The sequence below is a fragment of the Anolis sagrei genome, chromosome 4 (assembly GCF_037176765.1).
Source record: "Anolis sagrei isolate rAnoSag1 chromosome 4, rAnoSag1.mat, whole genome shotgun sequence".
NCBI classification, from domain to species: Eukaryota; Metazoa; Chordata; class Lepidosauria; order Squamata; family Dactyloidae; genus Anolis; species Anolis sagrei.
Window position 1 is genome coordinate 243974977 of NC_090024.1, and position 20093 is coordinate 243995069.

At 44.6% G+C, this 20093-nt stretch overlaps 1 protein-coding gene across 1 annotated transcript in view; it reads left to right on the plus strand.

The window, feature by feature from the left end:
- The window catches only part of LOC137096868 (uncharacterized), a 45698-nt gene that overhangs the window by 8807 nt on the left and 16798 nt on the right, over positions 1–20093 (plus strand). The window contains exons 3-8 of the mRNA XM_067467121.1: positions 916–1017; positions 3688–3840; positions 6956–7019; positions 8364–8427; positions 10991–11082; positions 19235–19417. Coding sequence (XP_067323222.1) covers positions 916–1017; positions 3688–3840; positions 6956–7019; positions 8364–8427; positions 10991–11082; positions 19235–19417 — 658 coding nt within the window. The remainder of the gene's footprint in view (positions 1–915; positions 1018–3687; positions 3841–6955; positions 7020–8363; positions 8428–10990; positions 11083–19234; positions 19418–20093) is intronic.

Consider the following 20093-nt stretch of genomic DNA (forward strand, 5'->3'; position numbering starts at 1 on the left):
TCCCCGGTCAAAATGGTCCCCGGTCAAAGTGTGCCCTGGTCAAAGTGTGCCCTGGTCAAAGTGGTCTCTGGTCAAAGAGGTCCCCGGTCAAAGTGGTCCCCAGTCAAAGTGGTCCCCGGTCAAAGAGGTCCCAGGTCAAAGAGGTCCCCGGTCAAAGTGGTCCCTGGTCAAAGTGGTCCCCGGTCAAAGTGGTCCCTGGCCATAGTGGTCCCCAGTCATAGTAGTCCCCGGTCAAAGTGGTCGCTGGTCAAAATGGTCCCTGGTCAAAGTGGTCCCCGGTCAAAGTGGTCCCCGGCCATAGTGGTCCCCGGTCATAGTAGTTCCCGGTCAAAGTGGTCGCTGGTCAAAATGGTCCCTGGTCAAGTGGTCCCCGGTCAAAGTGGTCCCCGGTCAAAGTGTGCCCTGGTCAAAGAGGTCCCCGGTCAAAGAGGTCCCTGGTCAAAGAGGTCCCTGGTCAAAGAGGTCCCTGGTCAAAGAGGTCCCAGGTCAAAGTGGTCCCTGGTCAAGTGGTCCCTTGTCAAAGTGGTCCCAGGTCAAAGTGGTCCCTAGTCAACGTAGTCCCTGGTCAAAGTGGTCCCTGGTCAAACTGGTCCCAGGTCAAAGTAATCCCTAGTCAAAGTGGTCCCTGGTCAAAGTGGTCCCTAGTCAATGTAGTCCCTGGTAAAAGTGATCCCTGGTCAAAATGGTCCCTGGCCAAAAAAAGGTGGGGAACCACTGGATCAAGTAAAATGCTGTGTGCAATGATGCGATGTCATTGGGATTAGGAAAAAATGTTATGAGCAATGATGGAGAGAGGTTAGGATAAATGTAACATATTGTCATAAAATAACATTATAGCCATTGCACCAGTTCAATCTGCTTCTGAAGTTGTCCAAGTGAACCCCTTTTCTCAATGCTGTCGATCTCTCTCTTCAGCTTCAAATGTGTGGGAGTCCGAAATATCGTTCTTACGGTGGCTATATCTGATGAGAAGGTAAACGTGAAATTCTCTGCTGATCTGGACATAAGTGGACATTTGTGAGTATTGGGAATCTGTTGTTTTTACTGCAAAATCAGCATGTTTTGCCTCTAAAAGAAGATATAAATAGGAGCTTTTAATGTATTTTAGCGGTATTTCGAGTATTGTACTCATGATAGTCCTAGATGGTAAAGGATTACAGGGATCTGAACAAATTATTTCCCCAATCAGGGTTGAAAATCAATCTCACGTGCTCTTACAAGCCATCTAAGTTACAATCCTTAAAAACTGATGAACCAGCACCCGTAACTTGGTCATAAAAACCTCCATCTTTAAAAGCCACCCTGAATAAAATGGTTTTAGGCTACTGCCAAAGGAAGGACAGCAGGGAGGGGGCATTTTGGCTTCCCTGGGAAAAAGGAGGGAGTTCACAGGGCATTGGCCACTGAGAAGGAAGGAAGGCCCTGTTCTCTCTCGTTCCCACCAGCCAAGGTTGAGATGGAAGTGGGACTGAGAGAAGGAACGGCCTCTTCTGAAGGCCCAGGGAGGTTCGCACAATGGGAATCAGCCAAATAGCCTGGACCTGAACTGTTTAGGGCTTTAAAAGTCATCACCAGCACTTTGAATTGTGCCCGGAAACAGACTGGCAGCCAGTGGAACTGCTGCAGCTCTTTGGACCAGCTGAAGTTTCCCAGCACTCTTAGAATCATAGAGTTGGAAGAGACCTCACCACACAGTTTGAAGCCAGCCCAGTTCAGAGTGAGCTTCCAACCAAATTTGGGTAGCTGGATGTCGACCTTTGCAGCCGGAAAGACAGTTGCATTTGTCAAGTAGGAAAATTAGGTACCACTTATATGTGGGGAGGCTAATTTAACTAATTTACGAGATCATAAAAATCTCAGTTCTTGTGGGTTTTTTCGGGCTATATGGCCATGTTCTAGAGGCATTTCTCCTGACGTTTCGCCTGCATCTATGGCAAGCATCCTCAGAGGTCATCTGAGGATGCTTGCCATAGATGCAGGCGAAACGTCAGGAGAAATGCCTCTAGAACATGGCCATATAGCCCGAAAAAACCCACAAGAACTGAGTGATTCCGGCCATGAAAGCCTTCGACAATACATCATAAAAATCTCCAACAAGCATGCGGGGAATGAGGAAGTACTTCATCAGTGTCGCAGATGGACGGTGAAGCGACAGCTCCCCTGGTGGCCAGAAAAAGTTGGAATGTTAAATAGCCTCTGACTGTCTGTCTATAAGTGTTGTGTGTCTATGGCATTGAATGTTTGCCATGTATGTGTACATTGTTATCCGCCCTGACGGTGGTCGGGCATCCGGACAACGTGGCCGGTCCAGTGGAGTTGATGGCAGAGGACCATCGCTTCAATGCTGGAAGTCTTTGCTTCTTCCAGCACGCTAACGTTTGTCTGCTTGTCTTACCAAGAGATTTGCAGGATTTTCCAGGGGCATCGTTCCAGGAGTTGCATGTGACGTCTATAGACAGTCCACGTTTCGCAGGCATATAGCAGGGTTGGGAGGGCAATAGCTTTATAAACAAGCACCTTGGTATCCCTACGGATGTCCCGGTCCTCAAACACTCTCTGCTTCATTCGGAAAAATGCTGCACTCTCAGAGCTCAGGCGGTGTTCTATTTCGGTGTCGATGTTGACTTTGGTGGAGAGGTGGCTGCCAAGGGAGGGCAAATGGGCAACATTTTCTAATGTTATACCATTAAGCTGTATCTCTGGCATTGGAGAGGAATGCTGTGTCTATGAATAAGGAAAATGGGAAAGACTGGCACTGAGAAAGGAGCTGCAAGAGAGAGGAAGAGAGGAAGGAGAACTGGGTTGCTGTGCAGAGAGGTGAGGGTACTGGCAGAAAGGCATATAAACCGAGGGGGGCTTACCTACAAAACCCTATACGGCTCCGACCCAGCGTACCTGTCTGAACGCATCTCCCTCTACGTCCCACCTCGGAGTTTGAGATCTTCTGGGGAGGCCCTGCTCTTGACCCTACCTCTATCGCAAGTGAGATTGGTGGGGACGAGGAGCAGGGCCTTCTTGGTGGTGGCCCCTCACCTGTGGAATTCATTCCCTGGGGAAATTAGGTCATCGACATCCCTCCTCTCTTTCAGAAGGAAATTAAAAACATGGTTGTGGGACCAGGCTTTTGAGCAATCTGGCGGTTTGATAAGGACAATGACAACCAAAATCGATAGTACTTGACAATGTGGAAGGAATTTATGGACTCTAAGATGGCGAACGCTGAGCATTAGACTGTTTATAATGATTTTGATGTATATACTGACTGTTTTAATTGTTATAATTGCTGTTTACATGTTTTATCCATTGTTATGTTTATGCCGGCATCGAATTGTGCCTTTGTAAGCCGCCCTGAGTCCCCCCTCGGGGGTTGAGAAGGGCGGGGTAGAAATACGCGAAATAAATAAATAAATGAATAAAAAGGGCTGGAAAACTAGTCTTATACTCGAGTATCTAGAGCAATAATAAAAAGATGATTTCCCTTTGGTTAACCCAGTGCAGACTCTCCTATCTCTCCTTGTGGGAAAAATGAAGTGCATTGTATTTGTCAGTGGATACCGAGGACACAGGGCGGGGGTGGGTGGGTGGGAATGGGAGACCACCTCAAATGAAACCCCCATTTCAATGTATAATGAAATTTCTACTTAATGCAATTAGTGAACACTGTACTCTTATGCTTGTATTTTTTAGAGTTATACCACTTGATGCCATAGTCAGTTGTATTGCACATGTGAACATTGACCTTTCATATGCACTTGGAAACTTTGTGGATGGCAAATTCGATATTGTAAATTTTCAGTGTGTGCCTACAATTGAAAAGATTGAGCTCGTGCTCTTGAGTGGGTGAGTATTTGATTCTTTCTATTGCAAGTGTTCCTACTCTTTGGGCTATGAACCAGAGATTGTTATGTTCTTGAGGTACTCAGAAACCTATCTCAGAATTTCTTAGGAGTTGTAGAAGGCTTTTGGCCTTTCCTCTACCATTTCCTCTCAAAACCACATGAACCATTTGCCTCACAAATCAACCCCAATGGACGTCCACTACAAACTAGGGGTATACTTTGCAACAGCCTTCCACAACTGGAAGCTTCAAGGGACTTCATCACATGCATAAAATCAGGAGCCACGATGGCGCAATGGGTTAAACCAGGGGTTCTCGAACTAAGGCTTGATGGCTGGATACGGCCCTCCAAGGTCATTTACCCAACCCTCGCTCAGGGTCAATCTAAGTCTGAAACTACTTGAAAGCACACAACAACAACAACAACAACAACAATCCTATATCATCAGCCAAAAGCAGGCCCACACTTCCCATTGAAATACTAATAAGTTTATATTTATTAAGATTGTTCTCCATTTTAATTATTGTATTGTTTTAAAGTGTTTTTTGCACTACAAATAAGATATGTGCAATGTGCATAGGAATTCCTTCATGCTTTTTTCAAATTATAATCCGGCCCTCCAACAGTTTGAGGGACTGTGACCTGGCCCTCTGTTTAAAAAGTTTGAGGACCCCCGGGTTAAACCCTTGTCCTGCCTGAAATGCTGATATGAAGACTTGAAGGTTGGCGGTTTGAATCCATGAGATGGGGTGAGCTCCCATCTGTCAGCCTCAGCTTCCCACACAGCCTTTTATTTATTTCTGGCATTTGTAGCCCGTCTCTTCTCAACCCCCAAAGGGGACACAGGATGGTAACACATTCAGGCATCCCAAGGGCAACATCTCTGCAAATGGCTGATTCTCTCACACTAAAATGACTTGCAATTTCTCAAGTCACTTCTGACATGATAAAAAAGCATATCTACACACTTAAGAAACTGCAACCGACGGTGCTCTTCACACGACACAAGCTTCAAATGTGGGGTAGAGGTATCTTGCCATTTCTAAAGTATGAGTTTTCCAAACAATCCCTAAGCCAGTTGGCAAGCAACTTATTCTTCCATTTCCAGCGTAAAGACATGTAAGGATGCCTAATTTAGCATGCCCCTCACCTGTTTGTAAACATAACAATGATGACGCTATGGAGGCAGGAGCCGAGATGGGCAATTTTGATTCCTTTCTTCTGCCATTACTTGTTTGGGACTGAGGAGGTATAGCAAATAGGCCTGGGTAACAACGGAAAAATTTGTTTCTAAAATCGATTTGTATTTGGGGTTTTTTTTTTGTTTCAATATTTAAAATAATTACAAAATTTTCCTTTTAAAAAGTTCGATATTTACGAAATTTCGTAAATGGTAAAATATTAACGAATCGATTTCCGAAACAATAACGAATCGATTCGTTAATGGCGGACGCGACCGCGAAATACGCTAAAAAACCTCCAAAACCTTCTGAAGCTTCCCTCTCCCTCTGTTGTTGACTGTTGGTGTGATATTATAATTTTTTTTCACTAATTAAACCATAAAACTGGCCCAGACATGCGGAAATAATAACGAAACGACCTCAAAACAATAACGAAACGAATACAATATCGAAATACGAAGCATTTACAAAACGTTTTTGAAAATTCGTTTTTTTTAATAATTGCTCCAGAATGGTTCATTATCGTTTTGTAATTGAAAAAATTAACGAATTATTAACGAATTACGAATTAACGAAACGAAACCGCCCAGCCCTAATAGCAAACATTCAAAGATGTTCAAAAAATTCAGGAGAAAAAACAGCAAATCATGCAAATCCTGTGCTGGGCCTTTGTAACCTTGTATCTAGCAAGGCCCCCCTTTCAATAAATAATAATAATAAACCTTTATTTATACCCCGCTACCATCTCCCGCAGGACTTGGTGCAGCTTACAAGAGGCCGAGCCCAAATACATCAATAAAACATAACAACAATAAAACAATAAATAACTCATAACAAAGCAAAACAATAACAATTGTTCCCTCTTCCTGTGGGAACTCCTTTTGATTTACTACTTTCTCAATTGCCTTTCTCTGAAACTCCTGCTGTGCTGTCAGCTTTGTTTTGTCTATCAAAAGGTTAGCAGAGAGAAACATAAGAGAACTTCTTTCAAAGCTTCATTTCCCCTCTCCTTCCTGGTCTCAATTCTGCAATGTACAAATAAACCCTCTATATGTTCTTGTGAGTTTTTTGGGCTTTATGTTATATAATTGACATTGTAATTGTTATTCCCCCTCGATGGACTGTCACCTTGTTGTGGTGAGGGGGCTTGCGTGTTCCAATGAACCTGCGGGCACATCGACTTGATATTATTATTAATATTTTTGTGTATTTATATGATTTATATTATTTTTGTGAATTAATATATTCTGTTTTGTAAGCTGCTCTGAGTCCCTTTTTGGGAGATGGTGGCAGGATATAAAGATTATTATTATTATTATTATTATTATTATTATTTATTAATTAAGTTGAACTCCCAAGACTACAAAGAGAGAAGAAAATGGGTAAGAGACAGTGGGAGGAAACAAGTATTTGCTATGGGATGGCAAATCCTACAGAAAGCGGAGAAAAGGCAAAGGTGTGATGAGGGTAGGAAAATCATCCATTTAATTTCCAAATGTTTAATTCCCGGTTCTGCAGTGGGTTAAACCCTTGTGCTAGCAGGACTGAAGACCAACAGGTTGGAGGTTCAAATCTGGGAAGAGCGTGGATGAGCTCCCTCTGTCAGCTATAGCTCCCCATATGGGGACATGACAGAAGCATCCCACAAGGATGGTGAAACATCAGGACATCCCCTGGGCAGCATCCTTGCAGATGACAAATTCTCTCATTCCAGAAGTGATTTGCAGTTTCTGAAGTTGCTCCTGACACACACAAAAACAGGCTGTTGCAAATCTTAAGGGAAAACCAACAATCTCAAACACTTTACTTATCCCATGTGATGAAGTCACAGATGTGTTCCAAGCATCCACTGGCCATGGATGATGGATGTTAGAGTGCAGGACAGCTGACAGAAGCAGATACATCATTGCTCATGCTGAGTGTTCTCTTTTGCAGTTTGCTTCCGATACTACCAGTATCAGCAATCAAGAACTCTCTTTCATCAGACTTAGTCCAACAGGTAAGCCAAAGAACAGAATGATTCCATTAGGCAAAGATATTAGTGGAGAAAATCTTTGGGTGGGCAATTGAAGCCTGTCTTGAATCGAAAACAATAACAAGAAATACTCCTAAAAAAACTTGGTACTCCTCGCAATCCTACAAAATGGCAGAAACAAAAAGGCTAATAATAGTACTTGACTGCAGAGAAGGAGGAAGATCTCTCTGCCTGTCCTTCTCCTCCTTTTTGGAAACAGACAGCAAATGCTCCCACCAAAAGTCCTCCTCCTGCTATGATTGGCCAGTCTCTCAGCCAAAGGGGGGGGGGGGCTGTTTCTGAGGCTCCAAGCAGGGAGGGGAGAGCTCAGCGCATGGCAGTGTGCTGCGCATTTGCGGACGAGGGAGAGTACGCGAGGCTGGAGGGAGGCTCACATCCCTTCAAGGCAGGGGGAAAAGCGCCCTTTGCTTGTAGGTGAACTATAAATCCCAGCAACTACAACTCCCAAATGACAAAATCAATGCCTCCCCCCAAACCCCACCAGTATTCTAATTTGGGCATATCTGGTATTTGTGGCAAATTTGGTCCAGTGAATGAAAAGACATCCTGCATATCAGATATTTACATTACATTAATACTACCAGTATTAAAAAAGCACAAAAATTACAACAGAATACAACAGAGAGTAAACAATCAGGCACATCAAATCACCTCTCAACAAAAGATTCCCCCAGGCACTTCCAAGCCATTAAATGCTAATCAAGGTGGTCAGTTGAAACATTCACACTTAGCTCCAGCAGACAAAAGTCCTTTGTCCCACCCTGGTCATTCCACAGATATATAAACCCATTTTCCTACTTCCAACAGACCTCACTACCTCTGAGGATGCTTGCCACAGATGCAGGCAAAACGTCAGGAGAACATGCCTCTAGACCATGGCCATATGGCCAAAAAACCTACAACAACCCAGTGATTCTGGCCATGAAAGCCTTTGACAATACATTTACATTATGATTCATGACAATAGCAAAATTATGAATTAGCACAAAAATAATTTTATGGTTGGGGGTCACCACAACATGAAGAACAGTCTAAAGGGGTCGCAGCATTAGGAAGGTTGAGGACCACTGCCTTAAAACATAACTTGAAGGTGATTGCATACACAATATCTTTAATAATTTTGTGCGTGGAACCAAGTTTGGGCGCAATGAACCGTTCAGAAAGCAAAGGCGTCACTATCTCAGCCACTAGTTCTGAGCAATTTTGGATTTTGGAATTCTGGACGAGGGATATTCGACCCATATCAGCCAAGCTGAAGAGGGAAATGTGACTTTCCACGGGATCTTATTCTGTTTCTTCACCCTGCAGTTATGTAGCGTTGTACGAACTGTCATTGATGTCGTGAAGAACATATGGCTGGGCACTGCGAACGGTGAGAACTTTTGGGATAAACCCTTCCTGGATGTTTCAGTTTTCTCTGCTGTGTTCCTCTAACAGGAAAATCCTGCTCTGGTGTCCATGCTGTCTATGAGCCTTGGGAAATCCCAGGGGCACCATTTGCCAGGTTTTGGCTTTGGTGGGAGGAATATTTTATGGAGTTTTTACTGTTTCAGAATTATTCCTTTGTCCCCTTCATTATACAGCCCTAGGCGATTCCCCTCTTAGTAAAAGGAAGGAAGGAAGGAAGGAAGGAAGGGGAAAAGAAAGGAAAGGAGTCAAAAGGGAGGAAAAAGGAAGAAAGAAATTGGAAGGAAAAGAAGAAAAGCTATGAGGGGAGGGGGAAAAAAGAAAGAAGAAGGGGAAGAAAGAAGGAAGGAATGAAGGATGGAAAAATAGGAAAGAGAAAGGAGGAGAAAGAAAGAAAAAAGAAAGAAAGAAAGAAGAGAGGAAGGTATATGAGTGAAAGCAAGGGAAGAAGGAATGAAGGAAGGAAGGGAAAAAGAAAGGAAAGGAGACAAAAGGGAGGATGAAGGAAGATAGAAAATGGAAGGAAAAGAAGAAAAGCCATGAGGGGAGGGGAAAAAAAGAAAGAAGAAAGGGAAGAAAGAAGGAAGGAATGAAGGAAGGAAAAAGTAGGGAAGAGAAAGGAGAAAGAAAGAAAGAAAGAAAGAAAGTAAGAAAGAGAGAGAGAGAGAGAAGAAGGTATATGAGTGAAAGCAAGGGAAGAAGGAATGAAGGAAGGAAGGAAGGGAAAAAGAAAGGAAAGGAGACAAAAGGGAGGAAGAAGGAAGATAGAAAATGGAAGGAAATGAAGAAAAGCCATGAGGGGAGGGGGGATAAAGAAAGAAGAAAGGGAAGAAAGAAGGAAGGAATGAAGGAAGGAAAAAATAGGGAAGAGAAAGGAGGAGAAAGAAAGAAAGAAAGAAAGAAAGAAAGAAAGAAAGAAAGAAAGAAGAGAGGAAGGTATATGAGTGAAAGCAAGGGAAGAAGGAAGGAAGGAAGGAAGGAAGGAAGGAAGGAAGGAAGGAAGGAAGGAAGGAAGGAAGGAAGGAAGGAAGGAAGGAAGGAAGGGAAAAAAGGAAAAAAGAAGGAACGAAGGAAGAAAAAAAGTAGGGAATAGAAAGGAGGAGAAAGAAAGAAGGAAAGAAAGAAGGAAGAGAGGAAGGTGTATGAGTGAAAGCAAGGAGGGAAGGAAGGGAAGGAAGGAAGAAGCAAGGAAGGAAAGGAAAAAGAAAGGAAAGGAATGGAAAGGAAAGGAAGGATGTCCCTTTCACATCTCGCTCGATGCCAGCTCCTGGGGAATGGAAGGGGGAGTGTTTCTTTGCTGCTTCCATAGTACATGTCATTTTATTTATTTTATGTCTGCATACCCATCTTTCTCCCAACAAGAGGACCCAAAGTGGTTACAAGGTTAAAACACTGCTGAACGGCTCCCTCTCACAGTCAGGAAGTTCTTCCTCATGTTCAGGTGGAATCTCCTTTCCTGTAGTTTGAAGACATTATCCCACGTCTTAGTCTCCAGGGCAGCAGAAAACAAGCCTGCTCCCTCCTCCCTATGACTTCCCCTCACATCTTGCTCCATGGTCCTCATCATGTCTCCTATCAGCCTTCACTTTTGCAGGCTAAACATGCCCAGCTCTTTCAGCCAATCCTCATAGGGCTTGTTTTCCAGACCCTAGATGGTTTTAGTCACCCTCCTCTTGACACATTCCAGCCTGTCAACATCTCCCTTTGATTGTGGTGTCCAGAATTGGACAAAGTATTCCAGGAGCACCTGGTGGTGCAGCGGGTTAAACTTTGCTGACCGAAAGATTGGCGGTTCATATCTGGGGAGCGGAGTGAGCTCCCACTGTTAGGCCCAGCTTCTGCCAACTTAGCAGTTCGAAAACATGCAAATGTGAGTAGATCAATAAGTACTGCTCTGGCGGGAAGATAATGATGCTCCATGCAGTCATGCTGGCCACATGATCTTGAAGGTGTCTATGGACAATGCCGGCTATTCGACTTAGAAATGGAGATGAGCACCACCACTTAGAGTCAGACACGACTGGACTTAATGTCAAGGAAACCTTTACCTTTCCTATTCCAGGTGTGGTCTGATCAAGGCAGAACAGAGGAACAGCATGTAAATTAAATAGTAACAGTGCGGTATAACAGAATTGTAATACAATAAGTATACTTAAAATTGCCTTTAAAACTCTGGTAGGGAATCCTGGGAGTTGTAGTTTCACAAGATCTTTTCCTTTTCCTAGTATTTTTGGAATTACAACTCCCAGGATTCCATCATATTGAGCCATGGAAGTTAATGGGGTGTCAAACGATAAACCATATTAAAAGCACCAAAGGTGTTGTGTTGTTTATTGTATTCCTGGTAACCATGCCTTGCTATGATAAGGATAGAAAGGCAATGGAAAAGAAATCCTGCCCCATGAATTGGGGGCTGCTGTGTGGTCAAAGGTGTAACTGAAAGGACCAAGGAAATAACATGGAATTAAAAGATGTTGAAGAGCTGAGGTTTGGTGGGCATCGTGACCTTTCTCTCTGTTTCCACACAGTGGTTCTTCCCCACGGCAACATTGGAAATGTGCATTTGAAGATTGCTGTCATGCCTACCGTAGCAGACACGTTTGTGGGAGTCGATTTATTTGTGAGTACTAGCCGTCCCCTGCCACGTGTTGCTGTGAGCCACTCTGGTTGTCATGGGGGTTCTGTGTGGGAAGTTTGGCCCAATTCTATCATTGGTGGGGTTCAGAATGCTCTGTGATTGTAGGTGAGCTACAAATCCCAGCAACTACAACTCCCAAATGTCGAGATTCTATTTTTCCCAAACTCCATCAGTGTTCACATTTGGGCATATGGGGTATTCGTGTAGAGTTTGGTCCAGATCCATCATTGATTGAGTCCACAGGGATCTCTAGATGTAGGTGAACTACAACTCCAAAACCAAAGGACACTGCCCACCAAACCCTTCCAGTATTTTCTATTGATCATGGGAGAACTGTGTGTCAAGTTTGGTTCAATTCAATTGTTGATGGAGTTCAGAATGCTCTTTGATTGTAGGTGAACTATAAATCCCAGCAACTACAACTCCCAAATGACAAAATCCTTTTTTCTTTTTTTTTTTAGTGAAGGACATACAAACATTACATTTTTATTTATATAGATGAGCAGCAGAAGGAAATTCCTGCATTTAGCTCCATTTCCCCGTCTTCTCCCTACAAAGGCACTCGAGTGTCTGCTCCTACCAATCTGCAAAAAGCTAATGTTATTTGGCACCTTATGGCTTCCCGTCATCCTGGAAAAAAGTAACTCGTGGGGTGCCACAGGGGTCTCTCTTGGGCCTTTTGGGACTTTTCAGGATCTTGATCAATGGTATCGATGATGGAATAGATGGCATGCTGATCAAATTTGCAAATGACACAATGGAAGGGAGGGCTAATGTCCCAGAGGACAAGATCAGAAGCCAAAATGGCCTTAACAGGTTAGAGCAGTGTTTCCCAACCAGGGGTTTGGGACCCTTGGGGCGTTGCGAGGGGGTGTCAGAGGGGTCACTGAAGACCATCAGAAAACATAGTGTTTTCTGTTGGTCATGGGGGTTCGGTGTGGGAAGTTTGGCTCAATTCTATCAGTGGGGATCAGAATGCACTTTGATAACTTCCAAATGTCAAGGTCTATTTTCCCCTAAATCCACCAGTGTTCAGATTTGGGCATATTGAGTATTCGTGCCAAATTTGGTCCAGATCCATCATTGTTTGAGTCCACAGTGCTCTCTGGATGTAGGTGAACTACAACTCCAAAACCAAAGGACACTGCCCACCAAACCCTTCCAGTATTTTCTATTGATCATGGGAGAACTGTGTGTCAAGTTTGGTTCAATTCAATTGTTGATGGAGTTCAGAATGCTCTTTGATTGTAGGTGAACTATAAATCCCAGCAACTACAACTCCCAAATGACAAAATCCTTTTTTTTTTTTTTTTTTTTTAGTGAAGGACATACATTGGGTTGTTAGGCGTATTCTGTCCAAATGTGGTGTCAATTCGTTCAGTGGTTTTCGAGTTCTGTTAATCCCACAAACAAACATTACATTTTTATTTATATAGATGAGCAGCAGAAGGAAATTCCTGCATTTAGCTCCATTTCCCCATCTTCTCCCTACAAAGGCACTCGAGTGTCTGCTCCTACCAATCTGCAAAAAGCTAATGTTATTTGGCACCTTATGGCTTCCCGTCATCCTGGAAAAAAGTAACTCGTGGGGTGCCACAGGGGTCTCTCTTGGGCCTTTTGGGACTTTTCAGGATCTTGATCAATGGTATCGATGATGGAATAGATGGCATGCTGATCAAATTTGCAAATGACACAATGGAAGGGAGGGCTAATGTCCCAGAGGACAAGATCAGAAGCCAAAATGGCCTTAACAGGTTAGAGCAGTGTTTCCCAACCAGGGGTTTGGGACCCTTGGGGCGTTGCGAGGGGGTGTCAGAGGGGTCACTGAAGACCATCAGAAAACATAGTGTTTTCTGTTGGTCATGGGGGTTCGGTGTGGGAAGTTTGGCTCAATTCTATCAGTGGGGATCAGAATGCACTTTGATAAGTGAACTACAACTTCCAAATGTCAAGGTCTATTTTCCCCTAAATCCACCAGTGTTCAGATTTGGGCATATTGAGTATTCGTGCCAAATTTGGTCCAGATCCATCATTGTTTGAGTCCACAGTGCTCTCTGGATGTAGGTGAACTACAACTCCCACACTCAAGGTCATTGCCCACCAAATCTTTCCAGTATTTTCAGTTGGTTGTGGGAGTTCTGTGTGCCAAGTCTGGTTCAATTCCATCACTGGTGGAGTTTAGTGTGCTCTTTGATAGTAGGTGAACTATAAATCCCACCAACGACAACTTCCAAATGACATCATTTTTTTAAGTGATGGTCACTCATTGGGTTGTTAGGTGTGTTGTGTCCAAAACTCAAGGTCAATGCCTTAAAAAACCCTTTCAGCATTTCCTGTTGGTCATGGGAGTGCCTTGCGCCAAGTTTGGCTCAATTCCATCGTTGGTGGAGTTCAGAATGCTCTTTGATTGTAGGTGAACTATAAATCCCAGCACCTACAACTCCCAAATGACAAAATCAACCCTCCTCAACCTCACAAGTATTCAGATTTGGGCATATTGGGTATTTGTGCCAAATTGGGTCCAGTAAATGAAAATACATCCTGCATATCAGATATTTACATTCCAATTCATAACAGTAGCAAAATGACAGTTATGAAGTAGCAATGATTGTTGTGGGTCAACACAACATGCGGAACTGTATTAAGGGGTTGCGGCATTAGGAAGATTGAGAACCACTGGGTTAGAGAGCTTATTCATTTATTTAGAACATTTGTATCCCATCTTATTCTCATCCTCCGAAGAGGGACTCAGGGCGGCTTCCAACAATATAAAAACACCAATAAAATACACAATCACATAAAATGATAATAAATATACATTTAAAAGCAGTTCACCAGGTTTAAAACATCCTCCAAATCAATCCAAAGAATGTGGTCCATAAAAATCTCATCTACGCCAATAAAAACCGTCTATTCTGCAAACTCTTGCTCACCCAGCCAAGTCTCAAGTGTCTTGCAAAAAGTCAGGAGGGAGGGGGCAGTTCTAACCTCTTTAAGAAAGAGAGTTCCACAGCCGAGGGGCCACCACAGAGAAGGCCCTGTCTCTCATCCCCACCAAACGCGACTGCGATGATTGCGGGACCAAGAGCAGGGCCTCCCCAGATGATGTTAAAGTCCTTGGTGGGTCATAGGGAGAGACATGTTTGGACAGGTAAACTGGGCAAGAGTAATTTAGGACTTTATAGGTCCAAACCAGCACTTTGAATTGTGCTTGGAAGCTAATAGGTAGTCAGTGGAGCTGGTGTAACAAGGGCGTTGTGTGCTCCCTGTACCCCGCTCCTGTAAGTACCCTGGCTGCCCTTGTACCCTGGCTGCCGAGCGTTGGACTAGCTGAAGCTTCCGGGCAGTCTTCAGAGGCAACCCCACGTAGAGCACATTGCAGTAGTCTGGAGAACAAGCCCTATGAAGAGCAGCTTAAAGAGCTAGGCATGTTTAGCCTGAAGAAGAGAAGCCTGAGAGGAGATATGATAGCCATGTATAAATATGTGAAAGGAGTCACAGGGAGGAGGGAGCAAGCTTCCTTTCTGCTTCCCTGGAGACTAGGACGCAATGGAACAATGGCTTCAAACTACAAGAAAGGAGATTCCATCTGAATATGAGGAAGAGCTTCCTGACTGTGAGAGCCGTTCAGCAGTGGAACTCTCTGCCCCGGAGTGTGGTGGAGGCTCCTTCTTTGGAAGCTTTTAAACAGAGGCTGGATGGCCATCTGTCAGGGGTGCTTTGAATGCAATATTCCTGCTTCTTGGCAGAATGGGGTTGGACTGGATGGCCCATGAGGTCTCTTCCAATTCTATGATTCTAGTGTATTTGAGATGTAACAAGAGCGTGGACCACCGTGGCCAAGTTGGGCCAAAACTAACAAAATGAACAACAGGGAGTATTGGAAGGTATGACAGGCATAAAAAGATGAAGCACACAGATAGACTGACTTGGCCACGGTAGTCCACGCGCTGGTTACACCCCGTATAGACTACTGCAACGCTCTCTACGTGGGGTTGCCTATGAAGACTGCTCGGAAGCTACAAATGGTCCAACGATCGGCAGCCAGGTTGTTAACAGGAGCGGTACTCAGGGAGCACACCACTCCTCTGTTGCGCCAGCTCCACTGGCTGCCAATCTGCTACCGGGCACAATTCAAAGTGCTGGCTTTAGCCTTTAAAGCCCTAAACGGTTCTGGCCCGACCTATCTGTCCAAACGCATCACCCCCTATGAACCAATTAGGACATTAAGATCGTCCGGGGAGGCCCTGCTCTCGACCCCGCCAGCCTCACAAGCACGGCTGGTGGGGACGAGAGACAGGGCCTTCTCAGTGGTGGCCCCTCGGCTGTGGAACGCCCTTCCCGCAGACATTAGATCGGCCCCCTCCCTGCTGGCGTTCAGGAGAAGAGTAAAGACCTGGCTCTTTGAACAGGCGTTTAATTAAGCAGTGCAACCAACTGATTGATCTTGGAACTTGGAATAATGGACGAGGAGATCGGATTATGACTTTCCTGATGAGACGTGATGGATTAGTTATATAGACGTATAGATGTTATACAGATGTACTGTTGTATTGTTATATCGATGTAGTTGCCTTAGTTACTCTTTTAAATACTAATGTTGTGTACTTTGTATATTGCCCTGGCTGTAAACCGCACTGAGTCGCCTACGGGCTGAGAGAGTGCGGTATACAAGTAAAGTAAAATAAATAAATAAATAAATAAATAAATAATAGAGGATAGGGTACATGATACCTGACTTGAAAACAGTTTATGTGAAAGGGATCTCGGAGTCTTAATAGACCACAAGCTGAACGTGAGCCAACAGTGTGATGTGGAAGCTAAGAAAGCCAATTCTAGTTCACATTAATCGGAGCGTAGTGTCTCACTGTGAACCGTCCTGAGTCCCCTTTGGGTTTGGGAAGGGCAGTAGTGTGTTCCCTCGCTTCTTCGCGGTTCGCTTTTAGCGGACTCGCTATTTTGCGGTTTTCCAAAAATATTAATTTAAAATATATATTGCGGTATTTTTGCTGTTTCGCAGGTTTTTGCCGCCACCGCTCTCCGAGATGCTTTCCCTCCTCAGTCCTCCCTCCCTCCAGCCTTGAAGGGCCTTTCCTTCACTTTATTTTAAGTTTATAAAGACTTAAAATAGTGTATAACTAATAAAATAATGTGTAAATAGTAAGATTAATACAGAGTCCCTACATCATGGATTTTTCACTAATTACGGAAGGTCCTGAAATGTAATCCCCGCAATAAGTGAGGGAACACTGTATACATATACTGCAAACAAATAAATAGATTGAGGGAAATCATAGACCCCCTCTATTCTGCTTGTTGCAGGATGCTGATACGTGATTTTTAGTTTCCTAATCATGACCTCCCCAAATTGTTGCAAGCTAGATAGCAAGTGTCCCAGAAGCAAGCGAATACAGCAGAGTCCTTTCACAACACAAACATACTTCAACCATAGATGAATAGATGCAGGCGAAATGTCAGGAAAAAATGCCTTTAGAACATGGCCATATAGCCCAAAAAAACCCTACAATAACCCAATGCTTTAACCCGTCTATCAGCAGAGTCCAACTGCCAGCATCCGACCTTATGTACACACAGTATGGTAAACTCACAGATTCAGGTTTTCATCCAAAATATCCGGGGGGGGGGGGGGGTTAATCTTCACATTTCCAATATATACAAATGTACAAACAGGATGTGCAGATCCACTTTCCTTGTACTTGCAAACAATCAGAGTCATTAAATAGTCACATACAACATAGGCAGATACTCACACTGACTCACACAGGAGAGAGAAAGATTATTATTATTATTATTATTATTATTATTATTATCATACTACATTTATACCCTGCCCTTCTCACCCCAGTGGGGGACTCAGGGCGGCTTACAATCCATGGCATACAGTGCCGCATTACACATATAATAATAAACATAACATATCAATTTAAACAATTAACATATCAATTCAAACATACAATAATAAACACGACATAATAATTCGAATATAAACACAATAAAAAGCTTAGAAGTAATTAAAATACAAATACAATAAAAAGCTTAAAAGTAAACATACTCTAATTCAAATATAGATACAAAAAAAGCTTAAAAGTAAACATTCAATACCAACCAAAGTTTTTTTTTTGGTCATGTCAGGAGTGACTTGAGAAACTGCAAGTTGCTTCTGGTGTGAGCGAATTGGCTGACTGCAAGGACATTGCCCAGGGGACGCCTGGATGATTTGATGTTTTTATCATCCTAGTGGGAGGCTTCTCTCATGTCCCTGCATGAGGAGCTGGAGCTGACAGAGGGAGCTAATCCGCCTTTCCCCGGATTCGAACCTGCGCCGTGTCGGTCTTCAGTCCTGCCAGCACAGGGGTTTAACCTACTACGCCACTGGGGGCTCCACCAACCAAAGTGGCCTGATGGAATAAGTGGTCAGAAGCCACAGGAGAGGCAGGAGAACCCCGAAAAAGAGCACCTGCACAGGTGTTCCAATGTCCAAATGATGGGAGGCGTGGCCATGGAGGGCCCCCTCGCAGGTGTTCCGGCAGCTGGGCAATGGGTGGCACGGCCATTAAAGTAGCAGTGCGGCGAGGTTGTGGGGGACATGTTCTCTCCGTGGTGGGTCAGCTTGATATCGAGCTGCTTTTAGGAGGGTCTCCCGGTGGAGGAGATCCCTGAGGACCGCTCAAAAGAGCCCTGGAATCTTGGTGAGGTCAGCGAGAGCCAATCCAAAGAGTAAAAAAAAAAATATTACAAATAATAATGCCTCATCAAGGTGGAAGAGGTTTCTTTCCAGCAACCGAGGTTTATTTGTGATTCAGCTGAGATCAGATGCATTGCAGGGATCATTCCACCGCAAGCATAATTTTACAGAATTTCCAAGCATTTTTATAGCATGCAGACAAAGGAAAACAGTTTCAAAATTCCCGCCCGCCCTCTGCCGGCCAGCTTCATGCTGATTGGCTGGCCGCGGAACAGCTGGGAGGAGGCTTGGCGGCCCGTCTTGCCTCTAGACCAATCAGCGAGCTCCGCTGCCTCTGAGGGGCCAATCAGTGCCTTCCTAGCGCCTCTGAAGATGGACCAATCGGCAGCTAGGAGGCGGGATGAAGTTTGACAAAGGCTGAGGAAATAATCTGCTTAAGGGCATTCGCCAGCTGGAATGTGAAGCTTTTGTCCTCACCGGCGGGATGTCAGATAGGGGAACAATGAACTTCCTGGTCCGTGATGGGATTTGGGGAAAATATGAAAAGGCTTTTTCGATATCGGACCTCGGGGGGGTCAACGATACCTGGTTGATTCAATCAATCTTTTCTTTTCGAGTTCCTGTTGACCCTCCTCTCCTGGCTGGCCTGCTCCGATGGCCAGGGTTGGGGGAGCAACAGCATTGTCCATGCAATTGAAACAATCAGGTAGTTCCTGGTCACAGCAGTTTTTGTGGGGCAAGGGTCAAGGGGACGAGGGTACAGAGGAAATTCATAAGGTTACATACATATATCAAAATCATAGGCAATAGGCATCACTGATACAGAGTTAGAGCAGAAGAGGAACCCCCATCCCACCCCATAAAGGTTATTTCAATATTTGATCCTTATTAAGGTCCAAACTGGAAATCCCATGCTCTTAGGAAGGGCGTGTGGAAGCAGAGGTTGCTAGCAGTTCAAATCAAGCATTGATAGAAAGTTCATGGCCAGGGTTGTGGCAAACAGTCCAGTCCACTCAGCAGAGAGCCATGGATTCAGGCTGGAATCAGCAGATGGGCGCTGAGTTGATCAGTAACAGAATCCATCGCTCAGCCCTTGGGGAACTACAACTCCCACAAAAGGGCAGAAGTCCCAAGGTCCAGCCATTTCCCAAAAAAACCTCATGTGGTCCTTGTTGTTGTCAGTGCCTTGGCAATGTGGCCAAGACTTAACCCTTGCTGTGTAGTCTGGTGTCCTTGCCCTTGGCAGAACTATAAGTACTTGGGGGGGGGGGGGGAGATGCTCGGCATCAAGCTGGCTGGAATGAGGCTGTGGCTGCAGGTCTCCTCATGGAGGTTTTTAAGCAGATGTTGGATGGCCATCTGTTGGGAGGGTTTTGAATGTCCCTTGCGGTTTGTTCCAACTGTATGATTCTTTCTCTGTCTTTTCAGTTTCGTCTCCATGTATCAGTGACAGGCTTATTCATTGACATCCCCGAAACAGCTGCCTCTATTGCCGTGCCTGTTCTGGGCAGCTACTGGTTCTGCATTAGTATCCATCCAGCCGTGATAAGTATTGCGGTGTCTGTCGCCATCCCCCAAGTGCCTCTGGAAGTGAGCAACATCCCTGCGGTGGTGAGTAATGTGACCGACCCCAAACGGGCAGAGTATCGTTGGATGCATGAAGCTGCTATTTCACCAATAGCAGCTACACACCTTGTTATTCCACCTCTCCTCAGTTTTGCACAATTGTGCAGATTCATGTCTGTGGTCCCATTGTTCTATTTCCTCATGCCCTCATAACCCCACTCCCCTGTAATCTTCGAGGCCTCCCGCCCCCGCTGGGCCCTGCAAGACTGAGGGCTGCAAAGCTCCCTTCTCGTCAGCCCCCAGGCAAGGGAAGATTTATTTATTTATTTCTGGTGTCAGGGCAGCCAGTCAATTATATTACATTTCTAACAGAACAAAGCAAACAGACAAAATACAACATTTGTGAGTTTGGTAGTTGATTAAATGTCCTTTGACCAGTACCTGGCCACTTGGAGTGCCTCTGGTGTTGCCGCAAGGAGGTCCTCCATTGTGCATGTGGCAGGGCTCAGGTTGCATTGCAGCAGGTGGTCAGTGGTTTGCTCTTCTCCACACTTGCATGTCATGGATTCCACTTTGTGGCCCCATTTCTTGAGGTTGGCTCTGCATCTCGTGGTGCCAGAGCGCAGTCTGTTCAGCGCCTTCCAAGTCGCCCAGTTTTATGTATGCCCAGGGGGGGAGTCTCTCATTTGGTATCAGCCATGGGTTGAGGTTCTGAGTTTGA